A 23,404-nucleotide genomic window follows, 5' to 3' on the forward strand; every position below is an offset into this window, starting at 1 on the left:
AATAATGCTTGTTGTTTTGCTGATACTGTGAGCGGTGACCCCGGGGTCACTAGCACACTGTGTTGTTTTGATGAACATGTGAAAACTGGACAACAATAACTCATCATCGCACTGTTGTGCGTCGCTATACATAACCAGATTTGTGTTATAAAACCTATTTGGATGACAATACTTTATGCTGTGCCATCACACAGCTACTTTATATAAAAGGACAGCGGCACAGACGGCATCTATTGAGCACCAGTCTGGCCCCCACCAATATAACAATGGGAAAGGTAAGCTTAGTATGTGTTGTTGCTGAAAATACAGAAGGAAAACATGTTAACCTTTTTAGATGTTTTTAACAGCGGGAGATAATTAATCTGGGCTTTGATTTTGCAGATCATATTCTACGAGGACAGAAATTTCCAGGGTCGGCACCATGAGTGCATGAGCGACTGCGCCGACCTGCACCCCTACTTCAACCGCTGCAACTCCATCAGGGTGGAGAGCGGCTGCTTCATGGTGTATGAGAGACCCCAATACCTGGGCCACCAGTACTTCCTCCGCAGGGGCGAGTACTCCGACAACCAGCGCATGATCGGCATCAATGACTGCATCCGCTCCTGCCGCATGATCCCCATGGTAAGATCAACCTGCTACCAGACAAGTAGAAGGCCATTAATTAGTTATTAATCCATGTTGGCACACTGATTTATGGTGAGAAAACAATTGGTCAAGGAGAGAAAGTCTGCATTCAAACTGAATTACTGCTTTGTTAAAGGTAGATAAAACTTTTTCTTAAGACTACAGGTGCATCTCAATACATTAGAATATGATGGAGAAGTCAATTTCCAGTAGTTCAAGTCAAACAGCCCCAACCAAGTATTGAGTCATATAGATGACATACTTTTCAGAGGCCAACATTTCCATATTAAACATACTTTTTAAAATTGGTCTTTTGTAATATTACATTTTTTTTGAGACACTGAGTTTTAGGTCTGCATTAAATGTAAGCCATAATCATTCTAATTAGAAGAAATTAAATAAATGAAGACATGAAATGTTTCATGCTGTGTGTAATGGATCTATATAATGTGTTAATTCCACTTTTTGAATTGGATTACTGACATAAATAAACTTTTCTATGATATTCTAATTTATTGAGATGCACCTGTGGTTTAAAGGACTTTTTTAGAAGCAAAAATTTTAACAACTAATGTTGGAAATTCCTTCTGAGTTGTGGTAGAATATAGCTTATTTTTATTTTAACCAACCGAAACCTGGTCGGCCTCCATCAGGATGTCTGTTGGCTGTTTTTTTTCAGCACATTAGAAAGACAAATTAACAGCTGTTTGACTCCTAAATGTGTTTTTCCCCCTGCAGCACCGTGGTTCCTACAAAATAAGATTGTACGAGCGTCCAGATATGGGCGGCCAAATGCAGGAGGTCAGCGACGATTGCCCCAACGTCCAGGACCGCCTGCGTATGTCTGACATTAACTCGTGCAATGTGGTTGACGGCCAATGGCTGATGTACGAGCAGCCCAACTACAGGGGAAGACCCTACTACCTGAGACCCGGCGAATATCGCAGATACAGCGACTGGGGCGGCGCCAGCCCAAGGATCGGCTCTCTCAGGCGAATCACCGACTTCAACTAGAATTCTTTCTTCCACTCTGTTCTCAATAAACGTGCTGGGCTTAAACTGTGTGCTTGTGTGTCTCTGTATCTTTAAGACATGATGTCTCAATTATGTATTTGTTGTTTTTTTTAACTTTATTCTTGTCCGTTTTCTGTAATATTTGATCCATTCACAATTTATAGTATGATACCGTCTAGATGTCTACATGTTGTTTTGCTAGAATGTTGTTTTGCACCATTTGTTTGACTCTTGCATACTATTTTTTTAGTCTAAAAACATGCAGCAATGTAGCCCAGTTTGTCCCATAAGCAGACTTTTAAATCCAATGAACTCGTCAACTCAAAGAGCCCCACAAAAAACCCAAAGCAGCATTGGGTATTGGATAGATTTATTGGCTTTATTGACAGGACTCAACATAAACAGTGTCTGGCGTCGGCTTTTTTTCTCACACAGTGATGCGCTTGATGGATCCCACCCTGGGATTCATGCTTCCCCACTCATTAAACCTCCTGTATTCACCAGGGCGCATCAGGTACTGGCGTCCCCTGTAATGGGGGTGCTCGTAGAAGATCCAGAAACCGTCCCTCACGTTGCAGGAGTGGATGTCGTTGAAGTGGAAGCGTTCGTACAGGGAGGGGCAGTCGTCGCTCAGCTCCATCTTCTGGCCTCCGAACTCAGGGCGCTCGTAGATCATCATTTTGTGAGAGCTTTGGTGCTGCAGAAGAGGTGATTATTTAGACTCGAAGGAACTCTCAGTGCACGTTAAAACCACCAGACCTGAAACCTACCATAGGGATCATGCGGCAGGATCGCACACAGTCGTTGAATCCCATCCAGCGCTGGTAGTCCGAATATTCCCCTTTCCTCAGGAAGTACTGGTAGCCGTTGTAGCTGGGCCGCTCATAAACCATCCAGTCGCCGCTGTCCACTCTGATGGAGTTGCAGCGGCTGAAGTGGGAGTGCAGGTCAGAGCATTCGCTGCTGCACTCATAGGAGCGGCCCTGGAAGTTCCTGTCCTCGTAGAAGATAATCTGGACAGAATAATCAAGGGGTTTTAAAAAAATGTAGCCTCAAATTAAAAGAAACGTGCATACTATACCACATTAGAGAGTGCTTCCAGTTCACCGGTTTGGGCTGAACAATCCGTGTAGATATGCAGAAGCACAAAAAGCGCAGAGAAAAACAAGCAGTCTTACCTTACCCATTGTGTCGGCTAACCTTGGTCACACTGTAGCAGCAGTTGTGGCTCCGGGCTGCCTTTATAACCCACGGATGACCTGGGTCATTGTGATTGAGAACAATGAGCGAGCTGGTCAGCTCTTTAACAGAACAATATTTTCTATTGTTTGTGGGGTCAACTAGGCAAATCAGCTGTATTGGGCAGAGGTTTTTCCTTTGAAATAAACTAACATAAGTGTACATGTTCATGCAATTTACTGTTATTACATGAAAGTATGAAGCAAAGTCATATTTGTTTGTACAAAGTTTATTTTTCTTTACATTATTTGCACATTAAAACACATTATACATGTCAAAATTAATTAAAAAATCCTCCTTTAATGCAAATGGATGTGGTACTGTACATACTGAGGGATTCAGTTCATTTTAACATTTGACAAGATCCAATTACAACATGTTGAATTGAACCTAAATGCTTTATTCTTTATCCTATGAAGTGAACTCAGTCACTGGCTCCTCTCTGCACACAGCAGCAGCTTTTATATGATTTACAATTCAGAGAGCTTTATTTTCTTTATGTCAGCGTAAAGACTTGTTTTATGTAGTCACTAGTTCTTTCACTTTTGCTTTTGTTTGCCTTAATCCCCCATATTGTGAAATCGTCTATGCACTAAGCTCCAGAACGCCGTTTCAGTACCGTCTGCATGTGACCCGTTTTTACTGTAGAGCTGCTAAACTCAGAGTAGCGACAGTATCAAAGTGGAAACACACTCATGTATCATAATATTTCATTTAAATGCATATATCATATACATTCTTAAAATCTTTAAAATATATGGGTAGCTGTTCTTGACCAAACATCCCAACCCCCAAAGAAGTTGGGAAAAAATGCAAATATTTTATTTATTTAATTAATTGAAACCGATTAACTCTGCTCAATGCCTTTAGTAATTATACACTTTTACCAACAGTCCGTAAGCGTCAACTAATGGTTGAAGTTCTGAAATTCTTTCTCATTCTTGCTCAATACACGACTTTGTTTCTCAACAGTTTGGGATCTTTGATGACGTATTTTTGTGCTTCATAATGCACGACTTATTTTCATTGTCTAGTAGCTGAACTCTTGCTACAAAGCCATTAACACTGCAGAATGTGTCTCTGCATTGTCTTCCTTATATCTGGAGAGACGTCCGTGGAAAAGACGCTTACTTGATGGCAGCACATGTTGCTCCAAAACCTGCATGTGCCTTTCAGTATTCTTGGTGTGCATGTTACCCATGATGCAATGGGCACTAACACACCCCCAAACACAGATGCTGGCCTTTGAACTTTGCTCTGGTAATAATCTGGATGTGCTTTTCTTCTAAAGTCTGGAGGAAACGACGTCCAAAAACAGTTTGAAAAGTGGTTGGTCAGTTTGTCATCGGTCCATCTCAGGTGAATTTGGGCCCTGAGAACACAGCTGACCAAGATTTATCTGAAAACTTAATTCTTAATATCTTCTTAAAATATTTATAAATATATTAATATATTAAAATATATCCCTCATCGACTATTATGCAAAAAAAAACATCTTATTTATAAAGTACAAACCACAGACTTGGGATAGATTTCCAGATGTTCCTCTACTTTCTAATAAAACCATAAAATCCCTTATAAACACTTGTGATTTTTTTAAATATTTAATCTATATTGATTACTTATTGCAATAAGCATAAATTGGTGTTTTGTTTCATAACCATGCATAACTCTGAAAACAATAAGGAAGATGGAGTTGTAAAGTTGTGAATATCCGTATAAAATAATTGCATTTTAATTGCTTTGGCTTGAAAATACAAGGAGTTTTTAGCCCTGCACAAATACCACCCTTTAATATATCAAAGTGACTTGGTGGTCATTAGGTTGCCTTAGTAATAACAACGACAGTATATTTCACAATAATGTCTTTGCCTGCTAATGTTAACTTGGCTGCTGTTACTTTTTCACCATAGCAACACGGTAAAACAACTTCAAAACATTGTTGTCAAAAAGTTAGAAAATCATACACGTCTTAAGAAAACTTGCATCCAAACAGGAGTATCGTCTAAAGAAGACACCTCAGTAATGATGACTTGTTTACTTCCATTAATTAACCAGATTCCTACATAACTCATAACATAATTCATGAATACAGACTGCACTGCAAAAAAGCCAACTTGTATTTTTTGGCCTAAAACAGTGATTTAAGTTGGTAAAACTTGGAAATATAAATTACTGACATTTAGGGTATTAATGTAAGTTAGCATAACAAAGGAAGCCAGTTGTCTGCTCAAAAACAAGTTTGTGAGTTGTTGTTACTTATATCTTTAAGTTGGGGTTCAAAACAAGGGACAATAGTTCTGCTAACTCTTATTTCTTTGTTGTGAAATTTGCATGAGCGAAAGCTAGCGGCTAATTGATGCTAGCGGCACTGCTTGTTACAGCTACAAGAGTAGCCATTAGTGTATCAATGCTAACTCAAAATTGTGGTCACAACATTAGCTGAGCAAACTCAAAAACAAAACTTAAAATATTTAGTTTAATTGTCCAACTTAAAATTTTATCGAAGTTTGTTGCCTTGAAATTTTGAGTTCACCCAACTTTTCTCTTTTTGCAGTGTGCATATTTACCTATTTAAAACATGAAACAGGGATTATAATGTTCACTAGAATATAAAGCCTGCTGTTGTGCTGCATACTCGTATTTGTAATGTTAAATATTCACTTTCAGGTTGCTGTAAATTTGCTATAGAAAAGCATTCAGCCCAAGTTTGCATTCGTTTAAGCCAAGTTTCATGAAACTACCCTTACTTTTAGCATTTCATAATCAATGATTCTGGCATTAACTGTCACAAATAACACTAAATCTATTATTTTTACCAAATAGCACCGACTGGGTCACATCATATTCATGAAATATTCACACAAAATATGCGGCAAATCATTTTATTGTGCGCATCACACAGTTATAGAGGTAAATTCATCGTGGCTGGATTGCACAGTACAACTGGAACTACATGCAAACAATGCACAAATCACAGTTTTCAGGATAAAAACAAGGCTCCTTCTTAATGCCTCTCACTTCGACATCTTGTTAATGTTAATAAAACAAAGCATCTGCAAAACCTATTAGCTAAATATAAGTGATGAGACAGTTAAGATTCTGTGATGCGTCTGATTGAATTGAACCTCAGATCATCGTTGCTCATCTCTTTGAGGTTCCTGTACTTCCCTGGTTTCAGATAAAACATCCTGCCCTCGTAGTTTGGCTGCTCAAACATCAACCAGTAGCCCTCCATTACGTTGCAGGACTGCATGTCCGACATGTGGTAGTTGTCCTGGATGGAGTCACAGTCATCAGTCAGCTCCTGCATCTGCCCTTCAAAGTTCTCTTTCTCGTAGATCCTCATCTTAAAGGGTCCCTTGTGCTGTTGGAGTACAAAATGTCAAATGAAATGAGAGATATGCACGAATATGGTGTTAATTCATTCTGCTGCTGCTGTGATGTTAACACACAAAAGAAATAGCAACCAACTCCTATTGAATCTATTTGTTCCCAATGCCAAATGAGGAGCTAAATATCAGTTTAATCCTTTGATAAGTTGTAATATTGACAAATGTTAGAATAAAAATGCAGATTTTGCACCAGTTTTAACAGAACCCATAGAGATACAACATATAAGACAGCATTTTAAAGGAAAGTTGATCATAGAAACAGACAATCATGTCCAATAAGAATATGAAGGTTGCAGTTTTTCATGGAGATATCAGGGCTATAAAAGCTCAAAGGAGGCTTAATGAGTCCTTTGAGTTCAGCTTGAATTTGTCAAGCTTTTGGGTTGTTAAAAATGTGTTAAGCTAAACATATGCTGGAAATCATAAACACAGCTGGAGATGTGACACTGTTCTTAATGTTGCATAAGAAAAAAAAATTTTTAAAGTCCCTTTACGTTAATCACTGCCTTTTTTTGTGTCCTTGATTAGTAATATTGTGCAGATATTTACCGTAGGAACAATGCGGCAGGACTGAATGCAGTCATTGAAGCCGATGGTGTTCTGGTATTCTGGGTACTCTCCCCTGGTCAGGAGGAACTGCTGGCCGGTGTAGTTGGGCTGGTCGTAGACCATGAACGTCCCGCTCTCCACCCTGCAGGAGCTGCACCGGCTCAGGTGGGAGGCGATTTCAGAGCAGTCACTGATGCACTCATATGAGCGGCCCTGGAAGTTTCTCCCCTCGAAGAAGACGATCTGGAGAGAAAGACATTATGCATTAGAAACCCTCCAGAGCCAGTGAGATCTATAGTTACCACAAACAAATCTAATTGCACAAGATGTGTGTATTTCTGTTCCATGTGTTGTATAAAACTATGAGCTTGTGGCAGTATAAACATCAGAGAGTTGGCTGGTGCAGTGATCTGTGCCCTTCATTACCTTTCCGCTCATGGTCACGCTATTTGATTTCTGTTGTTCTTCCCACTGGCGCGCTGCCTTTTATGCATCATGTGACATCAAAAGAATCTGCCCCTCGATTGTACAAAATAACAGAGTCAGCTCATCAGCGTGGAATTCCCTACTGTATTATACATCAATGCTGTGAACAGATTAAACAGTAGTGGTGCAGATTTAACAGTGACAAAGCAAACTCTAGTTATTGCATTACTTTTGTACCTTCGTGCCATCATTTTCATTATTGGAAACTTTTATGTTACAGTATACAACAGGTTGCATGTAGACAGATGCAAGCTAAGGTTATTTGCTTTGATTTCATGCTGAAATATGTAACTTCTGAAAGTAGAATTACACAATAAGGCTGCAGCAGTAATGATCTAGTAGTGTATGGAACTGAGCAATGGTGTATTTTTAACAACAACAAAAAAGAACAATATTTGTAAAAAGAATTGTGTCATTCTACTTTCAGAAGTTACATATTTTAGCATGAAATCAAAGCAAATAACCTCAGTGTGCATCTGTCTACATGCAACCATGTCCACCCTGCCCTGCTGCTGGCTTGTGTGCATGAGCTTAACGTACTTTCTTGATATGTGCAGCATTTAAATTTGAAAGCAGCCTGCTTGGTCTCCTATCCTAACATGGTTTATGCAGCGATTAGTTGCTTTAAATAGACTATTAATGCATGCAAAGTCAGTAACGTACAGCAGGCCTGCATCCATCTTTGCCGTGGTATGACAAGTGGCTTATGGGGGCCAAATGTTCAATACTTCTGTATAACTGACGTCACTAACTTCATCATTGTCACACTCTAACAACTGCAACATTATGTTTAATTTTTCCGCAAACATTCAAATGGTTTGACATAAAAGTAAAGCAAGAAAAAAAACCCAAAGATGTTGGGACGTTGGGTTAAATGTATATTTAAAAAAAGGATGAATCAAATTCAGATTTCAGTGTTTATTGGATTGGACCCAAAAGCTTAAAACAGAAGGATTTTAAAGATAGCATCTGGTAGTTTCTGGAGTTGTGCTTGGTTACCGTCTATCTAAAACACAATCAGAACTACATCAGTTGATGAAAGCAAAAAGTTTTTGAGTCTGAGCCCACCCCGACCCCTACTCTAACCCTTAACCAGGGTTATAAACACATCGTTCCTCACAAGGAGACGTTTGTTCCGTTATCCTGTAATTTCTTCTTAATGACATGATCTCTGCAACAGAAAAATGTAATCACCAAATTCCAGTTCCTTTAGCGCCACCCTCAGGACACGCTTTGTCTGGCAAGATTATAAAAATGGAAGAATTCATCACAAGTCTGTGAAGTTTCTGTAAGTTCGATGTGGTGTGATTCCAGGATTCTTCAAATTAGGCGGCACAGGGGCGGATCAAGAACCAGTCAGGGGGGCCATAAGAGATCAGAAAAACCATAAATACACAGTTAATGGTTAGCCTAGGAAACGTTGGGTAGATTTTCAGGCTCATGTGTCTTAATACAGGGTGAATTATATTAAAATTGGCATTGAATAATACCTGAACCTAACCCTAACCCTTGTAACAAAAAAACCTTTTATTAAAGAGATTATCTTTTTCCCATTCGTCAACTTGTAAGATGGCTTTATGGCCTTGGCAGAGGTTTGCACTCTGCAAGTGCTGTTCTACTTATATATTACGATAAGTACTGTGGTCAAAGTTAAACCAGAAAGTTGTTCTGCAAACCTGCAATTTAATAGATGTTTCCAATGGATAGTCTCAGTAATAACATTATATTTTGTACCGAAGATGTAGCAGGCGCAGTAATGGTCAGGAAAAATGTCTTAGGAATTGAAGTCCACCAAAACATTCAGAATGTGTTTTGCATTGACTGTTGTGTAACTTGAGTAATATGTGATATATACAGTAGTACTATGTATCATCATAGTAATATTAAGTAATATTTGAGGTATAAACTGAAGGTGCCAGCATACCATTTGATAAATATTTATGAAATAATCAAAATGTCAATGTTTCCCTCTGACCTCTAGGAGACTACTTTGTATGCATGTAGTCCTACTCCACATTAAAACAAACCAACAAAAGCAGAGAGATATTTCAAAATAATTGTTTATTTATTACCCACAGTTACTTAAACTAGCATACATCAGTGATGCGCCTGATGGAGCTGATCCTCATCATGTTGCTGGAGCCCGTATCTCTCAGGTTCCTGTACTCTCCTGGCCTCACGTACATCATGCGGCCTTTGTAGTAGGGCTGCTCGAACATCAGCCAGTGGCCGTCCATCACGTTGCAGGACTGGCAGTCGGACATCATGTACCGATCTTGGAGAGAGTCGCAGTCGTCCATCAGCTCATGTGACTGGCCGCCGTAGTTTTCCCTTTCGAAGATCTTCATCCTGAACTGCCCCCTGTGCTGTTGGAGGAAAAAAAGGCATCAGTCCATTGGTTTTCTTGACTATCTTGGCCGGTTCTGGAGACAGTGACTACCAACATGTCTTACCATGGGGATCATGCGACAGGAGCGGATGGTGTCCATCATGGGCATGCCCATCATACCCGTCATGCTCCCCATGCGCTGGAAATCTGAATACTCCCCTCTCCTCAAGAAGACCTGATTACCCATGAAGTTTTGGCGGTCGTATGCCACGAAGCACCCGTTGTCCACCCTGCAGGAGTTGCAGCGGCTCAGGTGCGTGTGGATGTCGTTGCAGTCGCTGCTGCACTCATAGGAACGACCCTGGAAGTTCCTGTCCTCGTAGAAAGTAGCCTGCAGCAAAAGACACACAGGAATCTTGGGCGTTAACTTAGAATACTACAGAATAAAAGCATTAAACTGACCACAACATGTTAATATATGACTATGTCTACTGCCAGATTTTCCAATATGTTTCAAACATATGATAAATATTACCCTGCCCATGGTGACACTTTCAGTTTTTGCAAATGATGTCAACCAAGAGCCACTTTTATATAGACTATCAGCTGCAGACCACCTTGCTCACCTTTGTGTGAAACATCATGACTCATCACGAGGTGCACGTGGGCCTGCATTCATTTTTCACAACACACACTCAATAGTTATTATTGTATGTTGAATGTAGTTTTAGGGAGGTCAAGTCAGGTCATAACACAAGCAAAACATTCCTAAAATTATTTAATATTTATAGCATTTTACTTTTCAAATGCTACAAGGCCGTCAGAGCTTTTATTTTGTAGCATTTGCTGAATCCCTTTAGTGTAACAGAGTTCAGCTTCATCTTCATATCTGATATTCACATCACATAGATTTGTACAGAAGGGGTATGAATTAAATAGTTGAAGTTTCTGGAAGCACATCTAAAACCCAATATTCACAATAACTATTGCAGATTCTGACATACAGTGAAGTCTGCCAGCCTATAGGCCTGCACTGTGCCACAATATAGAGTGATGACTCAAAGGTTTCAGCACAAGCCATGTGGAAATACTACGGCTGTGCAATGTATAAAAAGGGAAAAGGGTCGATGTTGAAGCAGTACATCTGAAATTAGCTCACTAATATCATGGCCATGGGGAGGGTAAGTAAATCTTTCAAAACATCTAAAATAAAAATAGTTTAAAAAAATATATAAAGAGATGGAAATTTACAGGCAAAGTTTTAATCAGTTCTCAATGTTTTTTGCAGATCATATTCTATGAGGACCGCAACTTCCAGGGTCGCTCCTATGAGACCAGCAACGACTGCCCTGAGCTGACCTCGTACCTGAGCAGATGTAACTCCTGCAGGGTGGAGAGTGGCCTCTTCATGGTCTATGAGAAGCCAAACTTCATGGGCCACCAGATGCTGGTGAGGAGGGGCGAGTATCCAGACAACCAGCGCCTGATGGGAATGAGTATGAGCGACTGCATCAGGTCCAGTCGCATGATTCCCATGGTAGGTTTATCATGCTTTACACTCCTCAGAGTACAGGAGACATACAAGCTGCAGGCTGCCAAAGAGTGATTCTGTGAATGGACTGAGCTGAAAGGAGAATTTGGACTCCAAAAACAACTTTTTTATTGGGACAAAAAGATATGTCCTAACATATTCTGACTCAAGGTCCACTTACTTCTTCAACAAATGGAACCTGCACAGGTGTAACATCTGCAGCATCAAACTTTGATTATGTGGTAACTCCTGTGCAGGTTACATTCACTAAGAAGGCTGCGAGAACCAACTGAAAGTTCCTGGATATTTCCTTAAATGTCAGTTGGATGAAACAGTGATTCAGAATTTGGATCCTAATTGGTATTTCCAAACACAAAGATAAGATGGGAACATCAACGATTTAAACATGCTTTAGATTTACAAAATGAATCAGTACGGAGGCAAAGCATGACTGCAACATGCAACAATGTTTTAATAACCATATCTCAAGATCAAGAGCAAATTATGTTGTATATCATTACAGTTGTTTTTTCGTCATAATGCAATGATTATCTTTTCTTTGAGACCGTGGCTTTCACTCTCATCACATCACATTGAATGTCTAAAGCTTGGGTTCATTTTGAGTGCAGAGGTCCTCAGTAATTTCCCTGATTTCTCTTCACCTACAGCACAGGGGACCCTTCAGAATGAGGATCTATGAAAACGAGAACTTTGGAGGCCAGATGCACGAGCTTCAGGACGACTGCGACAACATGCAGGATCGTTTCCGCATGTCCGACTGCCAGTCCTGCAACGTGATGGACGGCCACTGGCTGATGTTCGAGCAGCCCAACTACCGAGGCAAGATGCTGTACCTGAGGCCAGGAGAGTACAGGAACCTCAGAGATATGCAGTTGGGCAACATGTCCAGGTTCAGTTCCATCAGGCGCATCATGGATTCCTGTTAAATATAAATGTACTGAGTTGAAAAATAAAGCAAGCTTAAAAAAGATACAATGTTTCTGATTCATGCTGTCGTTCTGGTACAAAATGTGTCTAAATGCACAGTGACTCCTACTGGTTGCAGCCTTTTACTTTGAGTTTCTGTCCGCTTGGTATGAAATTCTTCCTTGCTGCTGTGTTTATGGAAGCTGTGACATTCAGTCTTTGAGACAACAATCACCAAACAGGGAGGTTGTAAAAAAAGCATCATTAGGGTAATTCTTCCATTAAATAGGTTCAGTAGCTGACTCAATGGGAAACCCAAATTACAAGTTTTTGAAAAAACAGTCATGAATTGCAGCTCTATGACTTTAGCATGTCAAACACTTATTAGTGGACAAGCTGTTTGACTGTTAAGTTTTGAATCGCTGACCTTCATGTCTCGGCTTCTGGATAGTTTAGAAAAACAAAATGAAGTCAATCCTTTTAAAAGTTCTTGGCGCTCTATCTTTATTTGCAGACTGTCTTCACCCAAAAACGTCCATACAGATCATCTTTACAAGCAGCTTATTGCAACACATATTTACACTTATAGTTAGGGGTCAACCTAGTTGCTGTAGTAATTATGACAGGAAGTGAGGTGACAGAGTATAAAAACCATTAAAGTCGGCTGAGGACTTGATAATGTTATTTGTGTCCCATTTAAAACAAAACAGTTATTTTAACGTAACCATTAGTTTTGTTACGCAGTTAAGTGATGTATCGTAAAGCTTAAGGGCATCATGATGTCTTTTCCTAAACTTGACCAAGTAATGTTTTTGCTCCCAAACCAAATAGTTTTGTTCACAAAAGTATTTCTGTTATAAAATGGTCAGTCACAGTCACATGTTTAAAACTATGACTGTCTTAACATTTGATAAGACTGACCTTAATTTGGATTATATGTAGCACTTAAGGATTTCATTTTTTTATCACAACACACTGAGCTAAATCTTTTTTCTTACAGCTCGTATTCAGAATATTGGGCCTTTAATTGAGCTGTCAGGACTTGCGTATGTGATGCAACAACTGTACTAAATATAGGTAGAAAGTGTCTTTACAGTCACTCCCCCGCTGCAATGATGGCGCAGAGATGCGGGCCCGTTCTCACTCCCAACTCGTCAGAAACCAATGTTTGGTCAGTGCAGCTCAAACAAAACTTTTGCATTGGGATTTCCTTTAATTCCAACGTTAACCCATCCGCATTATTAGTTGAGTATGTAATACAAAGTGCACAAAGGTCTGTTAGGGGCGGGTCAATCTAAACCTTGAGTCGATGTTTCTTATTTTAGGTTAACCAAATTAACTTTAGAATATGGACAGGTGCTATTGGTACTACTGTGTAGTTCAGTAGTTCAGTATGGAAGTGTTTTTAACCCAAATAATATTGCCTTCACTGTTTACTGTGAACTCAGAAGTTTATTTTTGAATAAACACAAACTGAAATGTCATCCCTGATGCATCCAGAACTGATGCTAGAGGATTATCTAGAGCATCTGTGTCTGAAGAGAGTTGGGAGTAAGAATATGTTGCAACTAAAGACCTCGAAACAATGACTAGGCTTTTTTTGAGAGGGTTGCTTAAAGAGACAGGTGTTAAAACGTTCAGAAAAAGAATGTGTTCTTTAAACATCAAAGCATGTTAACATGTTCTAGTAGAAACCCAAAATACAATTATGAACCTGAAAATGAGCATAAAATGTCTCCTTGAGTTAAAAAAAAAAAAGTGTCCATTCTTTTTGGACACTTGTTTATACTTTTGCCAACTCACCTTTAACTCACTCTCACAGCCTTTATAGTTGGAGTGTGTCAACAGGCCTGGCAACAGAGAAATAACAGTTATGTCATGATTACAACAACAAAAACTGCAAATACAAAATATTTAACATATTTATTTAAAAAAATGCTTGCAACACAATATGAATGACAGACATTACACACAATAAATTGAAGTCTGAAACTCATAATGTTCAACATTAAAAGTGTGCAACAGTGTTTAAAAGCTATTGTAGTGTTATTGTTTGCAGCTGTGGTGAAAATACAGGAGATAATTTAACATTGCCGAATCATTTCTTTCCATCACTGTATGACACTGACCCTCTGCCTTCACTGTTCCAGCATGTGTTTGATACCGAGTCATCATCAGACTGGAACAATGGCAAATCAAACAGCACCAAGCCATTTTGCTGATATGTAAATCCACCTAATTTGGGTATCAAAGACTTGCCACACTCTGCACATTTTGTTTATGATAAATACTTTGATGGGGCTGCAGCAGAGAATGAGGTTTACAGTGCATCCAAATGGGGAAGGTAAGATGAAACCTACCACAACTAGAATGCTTTTTAAAGTTCATTTTAAGATATTCATGTTCAGAAAAAGAGTTTTTCCTCTTGCTTTTGCCACAGATCACGTTTTATGAGGAGAAGAAATTCCAGGGCCGCTGCTACAACTGCAGCAGCGACTGTGCCGACCTGAACACGTACTTCAACCGCTGCAGCTCCATCAGGGTGGAGAGCGGTGTGTGGGTGATCTATGAGAGACCCAACTACAAGGGTTTCCAGTACATCCTCAGCCCTGGGGAGTACACCGACAGCCAGCAGTGGATGGCCTACAGCGAAAATGTGAAATCCTGCCGCTCCATAAAGAATGTAAGAGTCAAATACAAACAGAAGATTTTAGGTTTGACATATAATATTGTGTTTGGGCAGTGAACAGCACCACAGGGCTGAGCTTTTCGGCCAACAGACTCAACAAGCAGACAATAGCAGAAGTATTTGGCAGCAATTTGCTAATAAGAGAGCCAAAAATATGTTAAAGGGGAATATGCATGCATGCTGGAAAAGCATAGCTAAATGTTAAAGCTGCACTAACGTCAAAGCGGTATTCTGCAGCTCCCTTTAACTCCACAGAAACATCATTCAGTTTATGTTTTCATTTTAAGACTGTTCCTGGAGTGTTTGGTTCAGTCTCTTAGCAGCTCAGACACACATAGCTACTAGCTAGCTGCTTAGCATGGAGAAGCATTTAATAGTTAAAAAAGCCACACATTTCTTTATTAGGACCTGATGGAGACCAAACAAAGCTAAAAGGAGAGTGATCATTGGACATGAATTCACCAAAAAAAAGAAGAAACATGACTCTAATGTCTTGAAGTTAAAAAAACGATCTAAACATGTGAGTTCTCCTACCAAATAATCAGAAATGAATTATAGTAATACAGCTTTTAATAGCTTATTCCTTTAATTTTATGACATATAAATCATTCAACAAAAACATTTTTAGTTGGGATCAATGATGAGCTTCAATTTAAGATCCAGAACTTGAACTAAAGGTTATAAGTGAAATCTGAACAGTTTTGGGTCTTGTAAACAACATATTTTTCTGTATTCTGTATGTTTCCCAGAACAAAGGGATCATCTCATTAGACCAGGTATCAGTAAATCTGAATTTTGGGTTCCAACCAGTCTCCATAGCATATATGTCTCGTGTTTTTAGGCTTACGGCAGTTCGTGGAAGCTGAGGCTGTACGAGAGGCCAGACTTCGGAGGCCAGATGGTCGAGTGCTCTGACGACTGTCCGTCAATGTACGACACCTACAAGATGCGCGAGGCGTACTCCTGCGTGGTGACCGACGGAGCCTGGGTGTTCTACGACCTCCCCAACTACAGGGGGCACCAGTACCTCCTGGAGCGGGGCGAGTACCGGCAGCACAGCGACTGGGGGGCCAGCTCGCCTGGCGTCGGCTCCTTCCGCAGGATCACAGAGTTTTAACTCTACCTCTGCTTTAAAGCTTTGGCCACAATGTGAATCGAGATCTTTCCAGATGCCCAAACTGACACAGCACCACCAATAAATGAGAAGCAAACTCTGACTGCTCTGATGGATTTTTTGTAGATATGTCTCATGCTAGACCACGTCATTTATTACCAATTTGAGATGGTAAACACAACACTCAACATTGTTTTCTTAGAACAGCAACTGAAAGGGCTACTCCAGTTATATTGGGAGACTTTCAAGAGATTCATTAAAGATCAAAATAAGATGCAAAATAAGGACATGTCTTCACTTTAAGTCCTCCCATAATGCAACTCAGTAGCCTCTTAGTAGACCATTTCCCTCCAGTTTGGAACAAACACTTCCTGTTATTAATTTCTGTCTCTAAACTAAAGCTTATAGATTGACACTGACTTGTGAATTGGTGGAGTGGCCCTTTAAATGTCCCGTTGCTTCTGGTTAAGATGTTTCCCTCAATCTTGACAAAAGAAAGAAAAGATCTTAAAGGACAGAGGAGAACAGAAATTAAAATGTCTTTTCTAAACTTAAAAAGATGCACAATTCCCCTACAACCACACACACACACACACACACGTTAACAACATATAAAGTGATTTACCTGCAGTGTTCTTGCACCACTTGTGAAAGTATGAAGTTTTACCTGAGGGTGGTGCCAAATGAAAGGACATGAAGGGTCCAAACTGGAGATGGTTCATCCTCTCAGGATCATGAACCAGAGCCTGTGGCCTCCCACCGATGGGTCAGGCCAGGTTCAGACAAAATTATGTTCAAGTTTGGCCGACTTGACATGGTGCTTAAAGGGTTCAACTTTGGGACATAATGTGGAGACAACATAAAAGCTTTAAACACACAAAGAACAAATTAAACTTTAGGTGAAATGGGAACCAAAATCTTCACTGACTTTCTGAGTTGCTGAGTTGTTGAGTTGGTCCGACTTGAGGGGGCACTTGTGAATTTTCCATGTGGGAAACTCATCTTTCTGAATATTATGAAACCATATGAATGCAAATCTTGCAATGTTCACAAAAGTGTATTCGCCCCGTGATTTGGATCCAGTCCAGAATTTAATTGGTCCTGTTAATTAAAAGCGGGACTAGTTTTTCAGTAATCACGCTGACAAACAAACTTCAGTAAGCGAGCTGGAAACATGACTTGGCAGAGAAATAAACACATTTCATGGAGCTACTCTCTGTGTGATGCTACATTCTGTTCTGACCCACAACAACAGACAGAGTGACATAAACTCAGCTAACATAAACTGTGTCAGGCTCCAATCAGTTGGGACATAAAAAGAACAGAAGTCGAACTCTCTCTCGGGTTTTTGACAGTGGCAGAAAGGGCAATCAATACATAAAGATGCATCCTCTAAGGATCATGAAAATCTTCAGTATATGTCTGAATAATATCGTAAAAGTCATTTTAATGGACTGACAACTGTATTATTTATCATGGGTTTTTTTGCCTCGCATAGCCGGATGAACCGTTCCCAATGGTGCTTTTGCAAAATGGATAGTGGAAGTAAAGGGAGCATAGCATGTGGGAGACATCCGGTGAGTCAGAATACCTTTTGTTTAATGCTCAATAACAATGTTAAAAGCACTTTTGTCATGATATATTTGTAGCTGTTATCATGGAGAGTAATTCCCCCATAACTATTCTCAAACTGAAACTATTCCCACTTCGCAGAGCGCAACTTGTCTGATATGAACCAGTTGTACAGTGTGTAAAATCACGACTCAGTGTCTCCCCTAAAGTCTCTGGAGCCTTCCTGCGCTGCCACTGACTCAGCTCAAAGCGTTTCATATCAAACCAGATGTCCTGCAGTGCCCTTGTTTTTGTCAGCACGCTTTGCTGCATCCAGTGGCTTTGCACTTTGCATTTGTATTGTTTGGGGAAACAGGATCGACTGCTTCGGAACAATGTGATAAGCCTGGATAAATATTTGAATCGCCGATTGAATAATCCAGTTCACACAAAGCAAACCATGTGCTTAGTTTTATTGTTCTTGTTCTGTATAAAGAGAATATTGGAGGTGGCTGCCTAAATGTTTTACATAACACATCAAACCTATTGATATGGAGAAGGTACATTTCACATATTTAATGAAGCACAATGCAGATAAATGTGATTAAAAATTCAAAATGTGCCACATTTTGTTTTCCAGATCGTCTTCTACGAGGATAGAAACTTTCAGGGTCGATTCCACGAGTGCGACAATGACTCGAGCGACCTGCACACGTACTTCAGCCACTGCAACTCCATCAGAGTGGAGGGAGGATTCTGGGTAGTCTACGAGAGGCCCAACTACATGGGCTTCCAGTATGTTCTGATCCCGGGAGAGTACCCAGACTACCAGAGCTGGCTGGGCATCAACGACAGCGTCAGGTCCTGTCGCATTATTAGGAATGTAAGTTAAGAGCGGAAACATGAATCAGACCCACATTTACTGTAAATCATATATTTTGCCTTACTATTTTTTTTTCCAAAGCACGTCACAACATTTTAGTTTCAGTTCCCATTTGTGTTATAGAGTGTACTTGCAGTGACTCAAAATGTAATTACATAAGCACAACAATAACATGACCATGAAAGCCCATTTTAGACCTAGAGAATAATGTTTGTCTTACTTTCTTCTTCTGGAGCTTTCACTTTCATCTTGTGGTCTTTATGACAGGATAGTGGTGGTAACCCCAAACTCATGTGTTGATGAAGACCAGTATATGTAGCTGAAAGCTCTGGAAGAAGGTAGTAAGAAGAACGTTGAGTTGAGGTGTCAAAATAATTGGCTTATTTTGATTCAGCTCTTTTTTTGTTTGGTTTGTATTATCGTTCACATCAAAACATAAAGAAGATTTTTCGACGTGGTACTAATCCTGTGACCCAAATAATGAAAATTTGTGTGAAAACCCATCATTATTAAATTATCATTATTATTAAAGTTTCTGGCTAAGCAGAGCCCTAATGATCCAAACTCCATTCAGAAAACAAACATTTTAAGTTTGTTGTCCTGCAGACAGACCTAAAAAAACTTCAGACTTTTAACACCTGGTGGTACCCTGGGCAGACATTGATCCCATCTTGAACAGTCTGACCAGTTTAACGCCTCAGTTACTACCTCTGAAGAGAGGGGAACACTTGGTCCCACCATCACTCCTCTGGGGCGTTCAGACTGAAGGGCAAACAACACAGAGGTGTAAATATCGAGGCTTGAAGTCTCCAGTCTGAAAGGGGCTGCTGAGACAGACAACAATTCATGCTCTCATTCACTCCTACGGCCAATTTAGAGTCTTTGGCCTTGCGAGAGAACCTACACAGGCACCCTGACACATGCAAACTACACACAGAAGAGCTGCAAGCCGGATTTGAACCCATGACTTGCTGTGAGGTGAAATTGCCATTAAAACGCCGCAAAATCTGTGTTTGTTGGGTACATTCTGCAGTCAGGACATGCAGTGAACATGCCCGTGAGATGGCGTTACAAACCCAGCAGTTGTGCTTATTGTGGCCTGGGTTGATTACTGTTGGTGTAGAAACCCAGGGTAAATATCTGCTTTGTTTCAAATGTTCAGTGACCTCCGTTCTCCTCCAGGTGGGGAACTCCTGGAGGCTGAAGGTTTGGGAGAAGCCAAACTTCGAAGGCGCGTCGATGGAGGTGACAGAGAACATACCCGTCTTCCACGAGCGCTGGCACAGCCGCGAGGTCCACTCCTGCAAGGTGTTAGAAGGTGCCTGGGTCTTCTGTGAGCATCCCAACTACAGGGGGCGCCAGTACCTGCTGGAGAGGGGCGGCTACAGGAGGTACGCTGAGTGGGGGGGCATGCAACCCACTGTTGGATCCATCCGCAGGGTCAAAGAGCACTAGCCATGTGGGGAAAAAACAACATACATCTTGAAAAATAAAGTCATACTGCAAAATGACATGCTGATGCTATTTATTGCCAGTATTCATCTTTTTCTTTCTTTTTTTTTGTATTTTTAAATACTGATGTCACAAATTTAACATCTTGGATATTTAGTTTAATACACTTCATAGATTTAATCAGATGTTTGATATGTTGCAGGGATTGCATGTGTGATAATAATTATAAAATCAAGTTAACTTTTTAAATGTAGTGTTATTTTAATGAAGATTTCAATATTTTATGGCCATAAAATACTGAAGATAAAACTAGTCACAGAATTTCCTTCAATATTCTGTTTGAATATGCAATATTTGTGTATATTCTTCTCAAACATGCAACATAAATTATGTACACCGATCAAACATATGTATTAAATACTCAATATTACAGCATGAAATAGTGAAACAATGACAGCATCCTGTCACTATTTCTGCATCACCACAGGAGCAATCAAACCGAGGTCGTGCACTATAAACAATTGCAGCATCAGCTAATGTGCCAAAGTTAATGGGGAGCTCATTTGAATGACAATAATTCTACTGGCAGTGCATTTCATCAGCCTTTATATGAAAGTGGGCCATCAGTGATGCAGCGTGAATGAGGGCCTTTGATTTGATCGTGTGAGGAAGGAAACATAAGGTGACGATGGAGCGCACAGGAAAGGTGAGTGCTCTACCTGCACTGTAACACCAAAATGAACCTCATGCTAACTGCTAAATGCTAGTATATATCATTCAAAGAGCAATATACATGATTTTGCATTGAGTTAGAAAGATATTTAGGGGAATTTTGTGCGTGAATTTTTCTTCTCACTAAAGCTATTCTAAATGTAGATCAGGATGAATTAATTGGCCAAATGTTTCAAAAAATTTCAGTTTGTGATTTTGATAGCGGTAAATCCTGCAGACATATTATCACCTTAAGTAATTAAAGCAGTTAATATCATAGTGTTGTGATAGTTGAAATAGTATAATATGTCTTAACTTTAACCCTTGTGCAGCCCTTTAAAAAAAGTCCCCATTTTTACCTTATAGGACAAAAATGCCTGTGTCATATACAATTATATGTTAATATAATTTTTAATTGCTGTAATAGATCAGAAATTGTGCTTTTAATAGGATTCAATGGGGTCACTTTTTAGGGACCGACGAACTTCCGAGGATGAACTTCCAAAATTAAAAAAAATATCCCACAACCCATCAAAATGTAGGTCATATGCAGCCAAAACGATGGATGCACAAGGGTTATTGGAGTTATTACTTCTGGTGATCTAATGCAGAGTCCTGCTTGCAGATCTTTTTCTACGAGGACAAGAACTTCAAGGGTAATCACTTTGAATGCAGCAGTGACTGTCCGGAGCTCAGTTCTCACTTCCAGAGATGTAACTCCATCCGGGTGGAGGGCGGGGCCTGGGTCATCTATGAGAGGCCTCACTACACGGGCTACCAGTACGTCCTCATGAGAGGAGAGTACCCAAACTACCAGACCTGGAACGGCTTCAGCGACACCATCCGCTCCTGTCGACTCATCAGATATGTGAGTCCTGGGAAAGACTGTTAGAGCTCTATTTTCAGATGAGCATGTTAAAAAGTGATATTTCTGTCTCTTATATACTGTGAAAGTATGACACTCAATCAATGGAGCCCCGGGTTTGTTCTAGAAGAAACCAATATTCACTGATGATCCATGGAAAGTCAAAAGAATAGTTCAACATTTAGGAAAATTCACTTATTCGCTATCTTACCAAGAGTTAGATGGAAGATTGATACAACTTTTATCTGTCTGTTACAAATAAAGTCAGGGCATAAACTTAATTAAGGAAATGGGCGTAGTCACTGTGACATCACCCATTCCTTTGTGGACTTCCTTTTTTAAGAATTTTTGCATATTCGCCATGAGATTTTTAAAGCCAGAAGACCATATTTTGACGAAAGGGAGGCTTCCAGTCTGGCGGGGCGAGATATCACATCCCAAAATGGGTTAAAGGATAATGTTAGCTTGGTTAGCAAGGTACATTAGTAAAATAAAATAAGAATTACCAGGGGAAAAAAATCAACTTTTTTGAGTGCTGAAGACGACTTTTGATGACCAATGTGTGACAGCTTAACCTCAAATTAACTAAAAAGGTTTTGTTCTAAGTGGGACCAAATTTTTCAAACATCGTGCTGTAAGAACTAGCGATTAAGACCATCAAGTCATTGGGAAAATGTTTACTGTGGTAATAAATCAAGTGAAAAGTATGATCATTTTCTCACAGACTTCTTTTTGCAACCATTGAAGTCGCCCCCTGCTGGCCAAAAAATGCAGTTTTAAGGCATTTCAACATACAGTCATGGAAAAAATGATTAGACCACCCTTGTTTTCTTCAACTTCTTGTTCATTTTAATGTCTGGTACAACCAAAGGTACATTTGTTTGGACAAATATAATGATAACAAAAATTACCTTTAATTTAAGAGCTGATATCTAGACGTTTTCCATGGTTTTCTTGATAATAACCAAAATCGTTATCAAGAAAACCATGGAAAACGCCTAGATATCAGCTCTTAAATTAAACTCTTATGAGCTATTTTTGTTGTTATCATTGTATTTTTCCAAACAAATGTACCTTTAGTTGTACCAGGCATTAAAATGAACAAGAAATGTAAGTTTCACTTTTCAGACTCAGAAACTAGGTCAACTTTTGAACAGTCTATGAGTCAGAACCATGACATGGTTAGCTTAGCTTAGCATAAACACTGGAGAGAAGCCTGTAGCAGCACAGCTAAAGCTCGCTAATGAACGCACTATGTTCTGTTCAGTCCTCTAGCACGTACAGAATGCGCATCTATGAACGTCCAGACTTCAGCGGCCAGATGATCGAGTTCAGCGAGGACCTGCCCAACCTGATGGACCGCTGGCGTTACCGTGACGTCCAGTCGGCTCACGTCCAGGACGGCGTCTGGGTTTTCTATGAGCATCCAAACTACAGGGGGCGCCAGTATCTGCTGGAGAAGGGCGAATACAGACGGCACGCGGATTGGGGCGCCCTGCATGCGTCTGTGGGCTCGATCAAACGTGTTGTGGACTGATTTTGAAATATTTACCTCCCTGCTTCTCACCTCCCTCCACTCACTACCCTGAACTTACCTCACCTGCAAATAAAAGCACATGAACTGCAGCAGAATTGAGCGGAGTCGTGGTATTTGTTGTATTTCAAAATGGAACATAATGGAACAAATAAAAAACAAGTTAGTGTAAGCGTATAGGGTCCATCCTCTGGTCTTGATCTGCTCCATATTTGATAGGCACATTTTAGAAGACTGTGTGTCGTTTCCAGGTTCCTGCCTGTGAACTGGATGCTTCTATTAGCTGAGCAGTGGGTGCTAACATCTGGTGGCTGATGAGCACCCAGCCGGCTGATAATGCCCACTGATGATTCAAGAGGATTCACCAACAGGGACCCATGGTATGTCAGCAGCCATTGTTCTTTAGATGACCGCCTGTGCCAGAGAAAAATGCTGCAGCAGAGCAGTCCAACAAAATCCACCAGCCAGCTGGTGCACACACACAACAGAGTAAAAAGATATACTGTGT

The 23,404-nt window shown here is 40.1% G+C and overlaps 8 protein-coding genes across 8 annotated transcripts; 5 read left to right on the forward strand and 3 right to left on the reverse strand.

Moving 5' to 3' along the window:
• The first annotated feature begins 266 nt into the window (after positions 1-266).
• On the forward strand, positions 267-1,673 carry LOC131963097 (gamma-crystallin M2-like). Its single transcript, XM_059328239.1, has 3 exons — positions 267-275; positions 382-624; positions 1,366-1,673. The coding sequence occupies exons 1-3, from the start codon at positions 267-269 to the stop codon at positions 1,639-1,641; spliced, it is 528 nt and encodes a 175-aa protein (XP_059184222.1). The 3' UTR covers positions 1,642-1,673.
• A 395-nt stretch (positions 1,674-2,068) lies between these two features.
• LOC131963100 (gamma-crystallin M2-like) lies at positions 2,069-2,828 on the reverse strand. The gene is made up of 3 exons (XM_059328242.1): positions 2,820-2,828; positions 2,412-2,654; positions 2,069-2,338 (listed from the first exon to the last, which is right to left on the reverse strand). The coding sequence occupies exons 1-3, from the start codon at positions 2,826-2,828 to the stop codon at positions 2,069-2,071; spliced, it is 522 nt and encodes a 173-aa protein (XP_059184225.1).
• Positions 2,829-5,974: 3,146 nt separating this feature from the next.
• LOC131963098 (gamma-crystallin M3-like) lies at positions 5,975-7,262 on the reverse strand. Its single transcript, XM_059328240.1, has 3 exons — positions 7,251-7,262; positions 6,825-7,067; positions 5,975-6,247 (listed from the first exon to the last, which is right to left on the reverse strand). The coding sequence occupies exons 1-3, from the start codon at positions 7,260-7,262 to the stop codon at positions 5,975-5,977; spliced, it is 528 nt and encodes a 175-aa protein (XP_059184223.1).
• Positions 7,263-9,397: 2,135 nt separating this feature from the next.
• On the reverse strand, positions 9,398-10,183 carry LOC131963176 (gamma-crystallin M3-like). The gene is made up of 3 exons (XM_059328329.1): positions 10,175-10,183; positions 9,764-10,075; positions 9,398-9,676 (listed from the first exon to the last, which is right to left on the reverse strand). Exons 1-3 carry the CDS (start codon positions 10,181-10,183, stop codon positions 9,398-9,400), a joined length of 600 nt encoding a protein of 199 aa, XP_059184312.1.
• A 622-nt stretch (positions 10,184-10,805) lies between these two features.
• On the forward strand, positions 10,806-12,117 carry LOC131963099 (gamma-crystallin M3-like). The gene is made up of 3 exons (XM_059328241.1): positions 10,806-10,820; positions 10,928-11,176; positions 11,839-12,117. Exons 1-3 carry the CDS (start codon positions 10,806-10,808, stop codon positions 12,115-12,117), a joined length of 543 nt encoding a protein of 180 aa, XP_059184224.1.
• A 2,275-nt stretch (positions 12,118-14,392) lies between these two features.
• LOC131963178 (gamma-crystallin M2-like) lies at positions 14,393-15,903 on the forward strand. Its single transcript, XM_059328330.1, has 3 exons — positions 14,393-14,441; positions 14,506-14,780; positions 15,628-15,903. Exons 1-3 carry the CDS (start codon positions 14,393-14,395, stop codon positions 15,901-15,903), a joined length of 600 nt encoding a protein of 199 aa, XP_059184313.1.
• Positions 15,904-18,002: 2,099 nt separating this feature from the next.
• On the forward strand, positions 18,003-19,789 carry LOC131963102 (gamma-crystallin S-1-like). The gene is made up of 3 exons (XM_059328244.1): positions 18,003-18,011; positions 18,092-18,334; positions 19,517-19,789. Exons 1-3 carry the CDS (start codon positions 18,003-18,005, stop codon positions 19,787-19,789), a joined length of 525 nt encoding a protein of 174 aa, XP_059184227.1.
• Positions 19,790-20,474: 685 nt separating this feature from the next.
• Positions 20,475-22,899, forward strand: LOC131963101 (gamma-crystallin M2-like). The gene is made up of 3 exons (XM_059328243.1): positions 20,475-20,492; positions 21,123-21,365; positions 22,630-22,899. The coding sequence occupies exons 1-3, from the start codon at positions 20,475-20,477 to the stop codon at positions 22,897-22,899; spliced, it is 531 nt and encodes a 176-aa protein (XP_059184226.1).
• Positions 22,900-23,404: the final 505 nt, after the last annotated feature.

Source organism: Centropristis striata, chromosome 24, assembly GCF_030273125.1.
Source record: "Centropristis striata isolate RG_2023a ecotype Rhode Island chromosome 24, C.striata_1.0, whole genome shotgun sequence".
Lineage (NCBI taxonomy): Eukaryota > Metazoa > Chordata > Actinopteri > Perciformes > Serranidae > Centropristis > Centropristis striata.

Coding starts and splice junctions, on each gene's coding strand:
- LOC131963098 (XM_059328240.1), bottom strand. Junction 6,248..6,824: donor CCTGCCGCATTGTTCCTACG/GTAAATATCTGC, acceptor GTACTCCAACAG/CACAAGGGACCCTTTAAGAT.
- LOC131963178 (XM_059328330.1), top strand. CDS start 14,393: ATGGGGCTGCAGCAGAGAATGAGGTTTACAGTGCATCCAAATGGGGAA. Junction 14,442..14,505: donor AGTGCATCCAAATGGGGAAG/GTAAGATGAAAC, acceptor ATTCATGTTCAG/AAAAAGAGTTTTTCCTCTTG. Junction 14,781..15,627: donor CCTGCCGCTCCATAAAGAAT/GTAAGAGTCAAA, acceptor TCGTGTTTTTAG/GCTTACGGCAGTTCGTGGAA.
- LOC131963099 (XM_059328241.1), top strand. Junction 11,177..11,838: donor CCAGTCGCATGATTCCCATG/GTAGGTTTATCA, acceptor CTTCACCTACAG/CACAGGGGACCCTTCAGAAT.
- LOC131963097 (XM_059328239.1), top strand. Junction 625..1,365: donor CCTGCCGCATGATCCCCATG/GTAAGATCAACC, acceptor TTCCCCCTGCAG/CACCGTGGTTCCTACAAAAT.
- LOC131963102 (XM_059328244.1), top strand. Junction 18,335..19,516: donor CCTGTCGCATTATTAGGAAT/GTAAGTTAAGAG, acceptor GTTCTCCTCCAG/GTGGGGAACTCCTGGAGGCT.
- LOC131963100 (XM_059328242.1), bottom strand. Junction 2,339..2,411: donor CCTGCCGCATGATCCCTATG/GTAGGTTTCAGG, acceptor CCTCTTCTGCAG/CACCAAAGCTCTCACAAAAT.
- LOC131963101 (XM_059328243.1), top strand. Junction 21,366..22,629: donor CCTGTCGACTCATCAGATAT/GTGAGTCCTGGG, acceptor TGTTCTGTTCAG/TCCTCTAGCACGTACAGAAT.
- LOC131963176 (XM_059328329.1), bottom strand. Junction 9,677..9,763: donor CCTGTCGCATGATCCCCATG/GTAAGACATGTT, acceptor TTCCTCCAACAG/CACAGGGGGCAGTTCAGGAT.